At 39.9% G+C, this 13,172-nt stretch overlaps 1 protein-coding gene across 3 annotated transcripts in view; it reads right to left on the bottom strand.

Moving 5' to 3' along the window:
* RP1 (RP1 axonemal microtubule associated) overlaps positions 1–13,172 on the bottom strand; it is a 305,041-nt gene that overhangs the window by 211,123 nt on the left and 80,746 nt on the right. For all 3 annotated transcript variants that reach the window (XM_032771359.2, XM_032771361.2, XM_032771360.2), the window contains exons 7-13: positions 12,378–12,529; positions 11,658–11,736; positions 8,257–8,332; positions 6,612–6,688; positions 6,477–6,508; positions 6,197–6,326; positions 2,635–2,735 (exon numbers count right to left, since the gene is read on the bottom strand). In XM_032771359.2, the coding sequence (XP_032627250.1) occupies positions 2,635–2,735; positions 6,197–6,326; positions 6,477–6,508; positions 6,612–6,688; positions 8,257–8,332; positions 11,658–11,736; positions 12,378–12,529 (647 nt within the window). The remainder of the gene's footprint in view (positions 1–2,634; positions 2,736–6,196; positions 6,327–6,476; positions 6,509–6,611; positions 6,689–8,256; positions 8,333–11,657; positions 11,737–12,377; positions 12,530–13,172) is intronic.

Below are 13,172 nucleotides of genomic sequence, written 5' to 3'. Positions count from 1 at the left end.
CACAAACTGGACTGAGTCAGAAGAGAGGGTGCAAGGTCAGGGCTCTCAGGAAATGCACTCAGAATCTCTCTCAGGTACCTTTCACCAGCAGCAGCATTGTGGCTCCCCACATCAGGGTTTATATTGCTCTCTCTGGATAAATATCTAGGGAAGGCAGCAACCCACAGGGATCCAACCAGATAGCTGAATCAGGGTCATTATTTGTATTTGTCTGGTCAGAGTGTAAAGGGCTGTGGATTATTTCCTGGTCCTTTTGCATGAAAGACACTATACACAAAAATACACATTGTATTGGATTTATAAAAGAGCTGGGCAAAAATGGAAAGTTGCAAGATTTCAAAGCTGTTTTCATTTCACATGGTTCAAAGTGGACTGTTGCTTTTTCAAAAAATTCATTAAGTTTTTTAATCTAACACAGGGGTAGGCAACCTATGGCATACATGTTGAACACAGCTCGTGAGCTGATTATCAGTGGCACTCACACTGCCGAGGTCCTGGCCACCGGTCCGGGGGGCTCTGCATTTAATTTAATTTTAAATAAAGCTTCTTAAACATATTAAAAAACTTATTTATTTTATATACAACAATAGTGTAGTTATATATTATAGACTTATAGAAAGAGACCTTCTAAAAATGTTAAAATGTATTACTGGCACATGAAACCTTAAATCTGAGTGAATAAATGAAGACTCGGCATATCACTTCTGAAAGGTTGCCAACCCCTGATCTAACACACTAAGTTATCTCTCATTTACTGAAAACTCAGGTTTAAGAAAATGAAAAATGTCAATAGACATTTTAATAACAGCTTTGATAACTCTTAAAATAACAAATTAGATAAAAAGGTAATAACATTTTAAAGAGTAAATGGTTTGTGAAACTTTTTGTTTCTAAGAAAGGCCATTTTTGCATGAAAAAAAAATCCTTTTCATTCAAAACATTTCAACTTGCTCTAACTGAAGCTTTTGAGAATAAAAGAAATCATCAGGTGGACTTTAGATGAGACTGTGAAACAAGAGAGCCACGAGACCTTTGTTTAAATCTGAAACCTATACAAATGTTTACTGTGTTACAGTACTGTTTTATAGTTACACAGCACCTTTCTTCCAAGGATCACAAAGTGCTTTAATCATTAATTAATCCTCACAACTTCTTTATGAAGAGGTGTTTTATTACTATATGCAATTTAGAACGGGTAAACTTAGGCAGAGACTTTAAGTGGCTTACCCAAAATTAAAAAAAAAAAAAAGGCAGTGACAGAGGTGGAAATAGAAGGAAGAAATCCTTTCCCCAGTCCCCTAGTTGTAATGATGTTGAGAACAACAGATAGCTGTTCATGCTGTGTGGAACAGGAACAAGAAGAGTTTGCACCATTTGTTCTGTGGCTTGAAGCCATTCCCAAATAGGTGCCCAATTCTGCAAGATACTGAGTAAACTCTTCTCTCACTAAAGCCAAAGCATATTATATAAAGGAGGCTTGTGGCCTGCTTTGACGACTAGATTACTCGCTCCTCAAATAAAGGAAAGAAAAACACAGTTGGTTCCATCCTCAGTAAAACACAGTTTTATCTAAAGGAACCACCTTCCACAACTCCACTTGCCTAATCACATGTTGCGAGTGCTGTGACAGAGTGATGCTGGTCTTGACTTCCAGGAGGAAGACTCTTTCCTGTTGAGTTCAATATCTCTACTGGAGGTGGGAGAGGAGAAAAAGAGAGAAAAGGGACAGAGGCCTTCTCTTGTCCAGTGCAGAAAGTCCACTGGTGAAGAAGTTAGATAAACGAAGGAGCCAAAGAAAGGGATAGGAAGGAGCCTATTCCTTAATCTCTCTTCTTAGAGCTCAAGAACTTTGCAGATTGACGAGGGAATGGAGCAAGGTCTAGCCCTTTCCCACCTCCAAACTGATGTCGCCTAGGCTGTATCTTCTGGCCCTTGATCTGTCGGTTGATTTGGCCAGGGCTGTGGAAGAAACTCCGCCCCCATAAGTTGACTAAATGGGATCCAGTTTCTTTGGTTCCCACCTATAAGGACTTATAAAGTTTCATGTGCTTGACTTTCCAAGAAGTTATGGTCATGAAAACGCAAGTACAACCTGTACTAATCTGTTGCTGTTGACAAAAATCTACCTTTGAGGAGAGGATGAGATCAAGATAGGCTTGGAACGTTAACTTGCAACAAGCCTTGAAAGACAGGTTAGTTACAAAAAGTGATAGGGTAATAAATGGATATTTACAATTAGCACTTGGCACTGATAATTATTCAAGGAGAGGAGATGCCAGGGCATGCCAGATATGTTGTCAACATTTGACTAGCTGGTATAAACAATGAAACGCAGCTCATAATGTTCCAGGTTGTATAAATCAAATTTTGCTCAATAAGCCATTAAAAATACTAAATGAGATACAGGAGGAAAGAGTAAAAATGAAAATAGATGGGCACCAAAGCAGAATCCAAACTTTCCTGATCTTTGGCATGTTCAAAGTTCAGATTTTGGTTTTGCAACTTGGCCTCATCTCTGATTGGAAGTAACTGCTACTTATTAGAAAAGAGAACAAAGCTTGCATTTTATTTAATAAATTAATAAATAATAATAATAACCATGAAACAATGAAAAGCAATAAGGCAATTTCATACCATTCCAGTGACATAGCCATTGTCAAGAGCAAGGGCAATATGTGGCATCTGATGACTCTTAAACACATGTGCATTTCTTTTGACAGCCACATCAAAAAGACCTAAAGAGTTTGGGAGAGAAAAAAGGTAAAGCCATAGATGTATTCAAACTCATTTTTACATATAATACCAACAAGTGACTTATGATTTTGCAAAGCCATTATCTGACAGGGAAGAGCCTGAATTAAAAAAATTAGTAATTAGAACTGAGGAAAATTTGGACTCTGATCAACAGATCGCCTCCCAGTTCATCTGGGGAAGCTCATAAAGTCACTGCCCGAGAGCTATCAGCGAAGAGCAAAAATCTCTTGGTAAGAGTAGATTTATTGTTTGTAAAATATCAAAACAAAATAATACCCCATCCCAATACCCCAAAAAGGGAGCCAGGGACTCCATGAAGTGTACTAGGGGCCTCACTATGGCCAATTGATTTTATGTGGAAGACATACTGCAGATACCACAGTGAAGGGCAGCAGTATAATATCCTAAGATAGATAGGGAGATAAAAATCTATTTCTTTCAGGAGAATTCTATTTATTATTTGTAAAAACAAATTTTGCAGCATGGCTCTGAATTTCCATATTCTTAAGATTTACCTCTTCCATGATGTCTCCAAAACCCTTGACAATGATGAAGCTGTGAAGTGCTTACTGCATTAGCAGTGACGTTTGTTTATTATAATAATAGCTTTGCCAACAGGGGAACACAGGGAGCTCCCTGTTGTCTCTCATCATATCCTTAGGGAGAGATTCTCACCTGTGCACCTGCTAAAAGGGCTGAAGCAGCATAGCCCCGTATATGTAAGGGAAGGATTCCCCCAGCACAGGCAATATGGAAGACAATTCCCAGCATAGAGACGTGCCAGACTGGGCCTGGGGGCAAGAGGTGTGGATTTGTGGCAGGGGACAGCACACAACAGTACAGAGATTCTAGGCATCACTATGGTTCATAGGGCACCCCAGAGAGGCTGCCATAACTCAGACAAGTTCTAGGGCCATGTTATTCCTGGGGCCTCTCCAGTCCCTGGATCAGGAGAGTGCTAGGATGACCAATAGTCATCTTATCCCCTCCTTCCTGGGCTGAGAGTTCTGGGCTGTGCTTCTTAGAGTACAGTGTTCAGTGCTTTCCACAATGGAGCCCTGATCCCTAACTGGGGCCTCCAGGCACTACCACATTATAAATATATACATAAATAACATTGTACTTTCCCTAAATGCCTGTAGCTCCCACTGATAGCAATAATACAGTGAGTCAAACTTATCCCCAGTATAATAACACTGGAAGCCATTTCTCTCCCATAGGCCTTTTCTGTCACTCTGATGGGCCCATTTGCAGTGCAAGGTACTACTCAGAATGGCAGCATCTGGCCCAGAGATTTTATCTATTGACTAATTTTATTCCATTCATAATAAAATAGAGCTGTTGCAACCTGCTGTTTAGTAGTTAAAAAATTAAGTATATTCATTCAATGAAGCAAGCTGAATGCACTGTATGCCTGTTTAAACGATTGTTCTAACTAGATCAACTAAATTCAAGGTAATTATCTCATACATGGGGGCATCTTGCATGTTGGTAGAGTTCCTACATGCCAGAATCAAACCATAGCTCAAAAAATAATAATCACAATGGCACTTCTCTTAGTACTTCCAGTCAGGGATAAAAAATCTTGGAAAATTAATTATCCCTGAGCCAAATCCTCAACTGATGTAAATTGCCATTACTCTATCAAAAGCACTGGAACTAACCTGATTTACACCAGCTGAGGATCTGGTCCGAAGTTATTAATAAATTGTTCCTTGTAGTCCCACCAGCATTTGAAAGGCAGGAAAGTTTTAGCCCAAGTAGTTTCCACTAAGGTTGCTTACTATGAAAGATAAGTAGATGGTGTTTCTTTCTGGAAACTTCATTCCTAACTGTGAGCACAAGGAACAGTGCCCCAAGATGAAAAATTAAGCTACAAGTCTCACATCAGCTTCTGTTGTACAGAGCTAGTCTCAGTGCCCTGGTAAAGTAATGTGCATGCGTTTAACCCAAACAAACATTCAAGGGAAATGTTGAGGGGTAGAGACATGTTCTTCATGCCAAGAAGTGTAAGTAGATGTGTGCCTACATTTGACATCACAGTTGTGCTAGATGCATGCTCTATTTACATGGCCACTTGCAGTAACTGTGTGTGCAGTTGTGGTACCTGCACAATTACACAGAGACTGAAAATACTACTCACTGAAAATGACATACATGATGATTTTATTTCTAATATGTAAAATTAAATGTACAGAAAGTGCTATAAATTTAATGTGTTTATGTGTTTAAAAACTTCCATACAGAAGTCCACGTATACACATGAAGGAAAGTGCAGCAGTCTGCAGTGAAGCAGACAGCAGTGTAAATTTGGATTCTGCATGCAAAATGATTATGAGCTCTGTGGTGCCATGTGGAATTGAATCAAACACAATCCATCAATCAAAGTCATAGTGAACAGATTTCCTTATTGCCTCAGTGCAGACTAGGAGACCTGATTCATGTAAGGAGATTGGTTTGGAGGTTTACCCAATAGTTCACAGTTTATAATCATAAAATGAAACTCCCTGTAGGATTTCCAGGACATTCTCATACTGGGTAACTGCATTTAGGGATTTGGAATGCCCTGAAATTTAAGGCAATACTTAATGATTTGATTAATTCAACATTCTGAGTCACTAAATAATTGCACTCCAAGAGCAACCATGACAACTAAAAAGGGATCTTTACAAAAATAAAGTGAAACCTGTATTCCACGCCTATCAGATTTTATTGATCTACCTGTGGACTGTCCTGCATGGAGAAGATTACTTGAGGAGTTATTCATATGGGGGTTTTCTGCCCCGATTTCTCAGAGACATCCCACAGGTAATTGCTGGGAATTTACTCACTGCCTTGAAGGCTCTCTCAAGTATGTCCTTCAAGGTTATGTTCTGTCATCCCTTCTATTCAGAGCATAGGTGAGGCCATTCAGGAAAGACCTGAGACACTTTGGGTTGCACCACCATAATGTAGATGACAACAAGCTTTTAACCTCATTTTCTCAAACCCTTGTAACACAGTACTTTCTCCTTGCCAGAGAGAGCTGAGGCTTGAATGGGAGTGAGTTGGTTGAAGCTCACCCAGATAAGATGGAAGTGATGCTGGTAGAGAGGAGGAAGCATTTGGAGCTGGTGGCTGGGACAGTATCTGCCCCAGTTGTTGAGAGGGTTTTACCACCCTCACCATGGAGTTTGCATTCTGGATCACTAAACCAACACGTGAGAACTAGATTCTATTTAATAATGGGACGCCATTGTGAGATGTTCTTTTACAACAAAACCAAGTGGCTTTTACCATTAATAGTTGTAAATGCATTCAAGAGTAAGAATATTCATGGTTGCCATCCTCTGCTCCTGTTAGAATTAATTCTGAATCTTATACACGACACCCTCAATGATCTGATGATGCCTTCCTTCCTCATGCTGTTCACCCACACATCCCCATCTGGCAAATATTTTACCATATTTGTCCTTCTTGTCACCAAGTGCATCAACTGTGCCATCTGGACTGAGGCGTATGAAACCATGGGTGAGCCTGCTGTAGAACTGAAGAGTGTTGCCTTTCTGAAATTTCCATCTTTCAGCAGCCCACTAGTTATATTTTTAAAAGAAAGAAGAAAAGAGCCCTTATGAGAAGATATAGGAAGAAAACGTCACATACAGAAAAACTATTGACCTGATTTTCCCCAGAACAGACTTTGTATACTGTCAAATCAATTTTTGAAAAGAGAAAGTCTTTACGTTTTCCGCTGTCTTGAGTTCCAGCTCTTGCCCTGCAGAGATAGAGAGAATGTGATCAGTTTACACAGTATCCTGGCCATTCTTTGACACAGTCACAGTGACAAGGGACTACCTTCTGCATTGTTTTATGCTTACTTGCAGAGAAGGTGGTAGTGTCAGTGACATTTAGTTCTCTTACAATTTTACCATCCTCTTCCCCTTGATCTAGCCACCTTTGGAGAAAAACAGAACCCATTCTGATTATATTGTTTTGATCTGAAACCCAGCAATATTTTTGTCACAATGTTTACACATTACATTTTAATATTTTGTGCACTGAGGCCCTGAACCAGCAAAGCACTTAAGCACGTGCTTAACTTTAAGCAGGCGAAAGTTTCCATTGACTTCGGTGGGACTGCTCACTTTTTTAAAGCTGTATGTGTGCTTAAGTGCTTTTTCTTGATCAGGGCCTAAAGGTCCAAGCCAGCCTGACTACCTGGGGATCTCAACTAGTGATCCAATGTTAGGGATCAGTAATAGCAGATCCACTGATCACACTGTCTGCCCCCAAAAGGCTACTTCAGGGAGCCCAGCTTTAACAGACTCCTAAAATCATCTCTCATGAAGCAAATTTCTTGCAGGCAACACGATCCTCCCCACCCCCAACCTGAACTGGTGTAAACTGTGCCATTAAAAGTAAAAAAGTCTTTATTCTCTTCTCACTTACACTGCATAAATTAGAGCTAACTCAGTTAAAATCAAAGGAGTTGAATCATTGTAAAAGTGATGTCAGTGAGAGGTGTATCAAGCCCTTCAACCACACACAGGATTTTTCTGTTCCTGAATTATTTATGAAGCTAGCATTGTATTTCAAGCTCTCTCTGTAGCAGTTCATCTCACCTACAATACTGAATCAAAATTAGGTCATGCTAAGAGGAGGTGCCGCATCAGATGGGCAGAAAGCCCACATGCACACACAAATCAATTTCAGGGTGCACATCAATCACTCAAAGCTGTCTTGTGCACTTATTTATTCACTTGTAGAAGTGAAAGAAGGACACAGAATTGAGCTGCCATTGGCAAGTTGTAGCTGGATTCCTACATGACTGGACTTTACTAATTCCTAATATTTCAACTGATTTTTATTAATATCACTTTCCATAAGCTATTTGTGAATTAATTGATAGTAAACAAAATTAGAAATGAGCATGGGAGTAGCAGATTCAGAACAGAGAAGCAGCAGGGAAATTGGGATTGCTTCAAGTTCTGCTGCTGCTCAGTGACAGGTTTGAGGTGGACCAGGGAAGGACCAGCTGCTCAGATACACCTCAGTGATAGCCATATCATGAGAATCTAAAGCCTGATCCTGAGTCCACTGAAGTAAATGCCAAAGCTCCCATTGATATTGTCAATGGTGCAGAATTACCCTTAGAGAGAGAACAACCCACTCAACTGAAAAGTGTTGCCTTGGATATAGGGAGAGGTGGATCAGCTGATGTCAGATCCAAAATGTTGGATGAGGGGATGTGCCAGCCAGCAGCTGCTGAATGTTGTAGCAGGTGTGTGGGGGGGAGACGCCTTATATAGAATGTTTCAATCTCAGTCAATTGTTAAATGTATCACGGGTGGGAAGTGACCAGACGTTGTTACCATCTTATGACTGTTTGTTAGAGTATATAAAAGGAGTTGGATCATCAATTTGATTCTCAGGGGACAAGCACTTCACAAATTACCCCTGTCTGGAGAAGCCACGAACAACTAGTTGTTAATACAATATAACCCATTTGAAAACACCACCAACCTGTGACAAGGAAAAGAATAATCCAGGTCTGTGACAGGATCCTTGACTATAATCTTCTCCAGAAACCATCCATTTCCTATGAACAAAATAAAAACAAAGTACATCCTAAAATGAAAATTTACTGTGTGTGTGTGTGTGCATGCGCACGCGCGCGCACACACACACACACACTCATATATTTGGGCAAATTCTGATTTAAGTTACACCAGCTTAAATCAAGGCAAACTTCACTGAATTCAGAGAGCTATATCAATGTCAAACCAGTTTAAGTCAGATCAGAATTAGATCCAGTAACTTTAAACACAAATGAATATAATATTAGCACTGTGCAAGGAGTCACTCCCTGATATATAGTAGTGCTCATCATTTTCCTGTAATTACATTAGGGTCCTTGTCAGGGTTGAACACTTTCAGAGCAACCCCTCGTGAGCCTGCACGTGTACTGCTCATAGCTCCCACTCAGACTCTTGCAGGCAATTACCAGACCACGTACTCACTTCCTGAGGGGTCTGGTTTATTATTTCCACAAAGTGTAACTCACCATTTTAGTCACTTAAGTTCATGTGCTCTCTGGATCCATATAACCGTCCTGGCAGGTTTTTCTTGCCCCTGTTCAGGAGCTCCTCCCCTCCATCACCCCAAGTCTCATTCTTGGAGCTGGGTGGTAGTTCAAAGAGTCACTCCCTCAAGAGAGGAGTGCCCCAGCCAGTTCTCCTTCTTGGAGCTGGGGTTGTAACTTAGGACCTGTAGGTCCTTAGCCAGCTTCTCCTTCAGCTGGCCCCTTTTCCCCAATGAGTCCTTGGGTTCAGCACGCAGGCCTTCTCCTGCTATTAAGGAGGAGCTGCTCCCCTTTCTAAAGCGCATCCCAGTTGGCTGGGAGAAAGTGGACCTTTGCCCCACCTGTTCTACTAGACTCCTGGTCCTGAATCCTTAAAGAAACAGTAACCGAATTTCCTTTCAAACACTACTTATACCCAAGACCACCTCCTCTTGACCAATATCTCCTAGGTCCTTGCATACCAGACCTCCCAAAATCTTAAAGGCCCCTTCCACATGGAGGAGGTAGGCTGAGCCCAGGCACCACTACCCTTAGGGGGACAGACCTGCTTATCACAGTACAAGCCATTGTAAGGAAAGAGAGATTCACTTCAAAAACTCTCCATTTATAGTCACATATGCTAGAAGTACCAAAGGGTTAAAAGTGGATTGTTGCAGGCTAGCACGGCCCCTTATCCCTCTCATTTAAAGCATTTAATTTATGTATTTGAGAAGATATTTTCTGAGTCTTTTTAATTCTTTAATATTTTGGTCAAATGATCAATAAAGCAGAACATATCCATATTTTGGATACAATTTGGCAATAACACTGCCTCCAATTTTTTAAAACATTAATTATCATTGCCAACAAAGGTACAATCCATTCCCGGCAAGTCCATGGCATTAAATGGAGCAATATTCCCTTGATGAGTACGCATTGTGAGAGACAGTGTAACTCCATGGAATATTTCAGAAGTCCAGGAAGCTGACAGTTTAATCATTAACCAATCTGAGAGGCCCACACTGCCAGCAATTCTAAGGGGTTATATTGACTGGCTCAAAGCAGAATGAAGAAAATTGATTGTTTGACACTACTGATCTTGGCACATGGCTGTTTCATCATTTCCAGACTCCATAACAGAGACCGATGTTATAATGTGCAGAAACGTAAGAAGATAGCAGGCCTCTGCCTGAGAGATGCTACTGCAGAGGAAGAGTTGATGACAATGGAGTTCATGCGAAAATGGAGATTTTTTTAAGATACAGTCAAACCTGCCATGAGCAAACATCCAAATGATTAATTTAAAAAATTAATTGCTTAGAGGAAGTGGGTCTTCCAGTAAAAGTGGATTAAGACTGCAAGACTATATTCAGTAGATCTGGAGACACTTCCTTTGTCTCCCACTCGTTTGTTCAACTTGTCTACTTAGATTGCAAGTTCTCTATGGCAGAAATTGTCTCACGATGTTTCTGTACAAGGCTTAACACAATGGGGCCCTGATTTAGTCTGCAGTTTCTAGGCATTAGTGTAATACAAATAGATAAAACAAATAATAATAATAATAATAATTAATAATCATAATGGTGTGGTCTCTTAAGACAGAAGGTTGCTTAATAAAGACTGCTACTGAAAAACCTATAGCAGGTTGTCTCGAGGAGTGGAAAACTCAAGGATTTTCCCCACATAAGGTTTTTCTTGAGCCATTTTCCCTTCTAACCCTGTGGTTCTTAGGGATTTATCCTTAGGAAAAGGAATTGCTGGGAGGCTACTTTCTTGTGGTCTCCCTTCCATTTAACAGCCTGGATCAATAACAACTATGTAACCATTAACTGGGTCCTCTCTCAGAAGCTTAGAAGAGGCCACAGAAGAGATCCAGAGCAGAATATCACAGCTCCCAGTCATGATTTTCCTGAATTTCCATGTGAAAATCTGAGAGCAAAGAGGGAATAGTAGTGTGGAAAGAGACATCTCATCTAACCTGCTGCACCCCTTCCTCCCCCAGGAGGTCACCGCACTCTCTACTTGCTGAGTTCCAATCCAGGGGCATCTGTGCAAGGCTAATGAACAAGAGAAACTGACAGAAGTGCCACTTCTCTCCTTCCATATGGAGAGGGGTTGGGATATCCTCCACAAGTGGATTAATGTGGGATGATCTAGCAATGAGTGACACCTTGTACACATTGGAGGGCTGAGTAGGGGGATGGGAGACAGGGAGGGTAACTGTATTACTGCCTGTAGCTAAAATATGGAGACAGAATAAATTGACACCTCTACTAGACACTGTGGCACAGACTATCTAGCATTGATCTGCTACAGTGTTTGGTATTCAGGGTCAAACAAATCCAAGTCTTGGGATCATAGGCAATTTGGTTCACAGCCCGTATTTCCATTAACTGTGTGTGTACAGTAGCTAGCACAATGGCCCTCAAATCCCTGGTTGGGACTGTCAGGCACTACTGCAATTTAAATAATAATGATGCTAATAAATTTCATTTACAGCGATAGTTCATCTCCAGAAGACATACAGATTATAGACTGTACAATGAAATAGTCAAAGTGCAGAAAAGACAAACAAATTCAATTTTTCAAACGACAGAACTATAATGTTCAGTACTCTTTATTTAAAAGTAACTTTTTTTAATACAATTATTTGGACTATCGTAGAGGTTAAGGATGATTATTTGGAATTTGTGAAGGTACCAAAATGTAACTTTTTCATTTTAACGTCTGGTATTCTTGGAACCCTTTGCCTCCTCCTATAAAATACCTTGGTCACATTATTTCATATGAATATTTTACAAATACTGTAATTTCACAGAAAGCTGCGGTCAGTATTCAGTTACTATATGTAGAGATTTCTCACCTGATCCAAGTCCATTGTGTCCTATAACAATCTTATACAAATTTCCAAGGTGCACAGCTTCAAGTAGGAAGAGGTCAGTCTGCAAACCAGCCAAGAAAAGTGCAATTAAATCTCTAAAAGAACTCCCCATCCAATGGGACCCATAAAACCTGTGAAACTCCTCTATGAAGTATGAGCATCCCGATATGATTTATGAAAAAATGTATGATAATATCAAAGCAGACAAGCAAAGCTGGTTTCCAGGACCAACAATTATGACTAAAGAGCTAATCCTGATCACTTTGCTTATGGGTGTTAGTCCTATTCAAATCAATGCAATTACTAGAGTGAGGATAGCAGAAACTAGCCCAAAGTTTAGTTAACAAAACAATCACAAATTGTAACATATTTTAATATCAGAATATAGTAAAATATGTATTTTACTGAAATTATTTCTTCTCTCAATATATATTATTTAAATAATTAAGACATTTTAAAAAACAGTATGCACTTTACCTACACAATAATTATTATGGATTATAATTTTCCCCCAAATGTCAATGCAAATGTTTAAAATATAATTTTGGCTTAATTGTGCAAGTTTTCTATGAACTTTGCAGTCTAGCAGTGATCTTTGCTAGTGTAAGTCCCACCTTGGCCTGTAAAAGCCTCAGATCTTACAAGGTAGAGATCTAGAAAGGACAGACAAATGGATCTGGAAGTATGCTTCTTGTCACTCACTTGTCCTTTTAGAAATTTCCTAGGATTCTTCGACCTAAGTAGCTGTCTGGAGCCTGTGTCGCCTTCTTCCCCATGAATGGAAATATAGACATCAGCTTCTGTTCCGGCATTCCACAGCTCTCCTGTTGTGACGTGCACCTCATATACAGTCACTGCCAGTAAAAGAAGACAGGTTTTTTACATTACAAACACTGCTATAGTTATAGCAATACCCAGTTTAAAGCAGGCTGACTATACATCCAAATACATCTGTATCAAGGATCAGCTATCATGTACTTTTCATTTCATAAAAAATTCCATTTAATATTAAGTAAAATGACACACAAACTTGTTTTGATTTTGTGTGCATGCTGTTTACCGCAGGTTGGTATTCCCAGAGGTGAATGCAAATTGAAAATAAGCTCTAAATGCACAACAGTATATTTTTCTCCTACAGCACCACTTACAGTCATTATAAAGCAGAAAAGTAAACAAAGTAAATCCAAGATCAGCATCAAGATAAGCAGTCAGACCACAAATATTCCAGACAGCAGCCATCAACAGGATGAAATTTAAGAAAAACAAATGCAAAGTGCTCCACTTACGAAGAAAAAATCAGTTTCACACATACAAAATGGGAAAAGACTGTCTAGCAAGGAGTATGGCAGAAAGGGATCTAGGGGTTATGGTGGACCACAAGCTAAATATGAGTCAACAGTGTGATGCTGTTGCAAAAAAAGCAAATGTGATTCTGGGATGCATTAACAGGTGTGTTGTGAGCAAGACACAAGAAGTCATTCTTCCGCTCTACTCTGC

The sequence above is a fragment of the Chelonoidis abingdonii genome, chromosome 2, assembly GCF_003597395.2.
Source record: "Chelonoidis abingdonii isolate Lonesome George chromosome 2, CheloAbing_2.0, whole genome shotgun sequence".
Taxonomy (NCBI): domain Eukaryota; kingdom Metazoa; phylum Chordata; order Testudines; family Testudinidae; genus Chelonoidis; species Chelonoidis abingdonii.
Note: the sequence above shows the minus strand (reverse complement) of the source record. Positions and strands in the feature narration are given on the sequence as shown.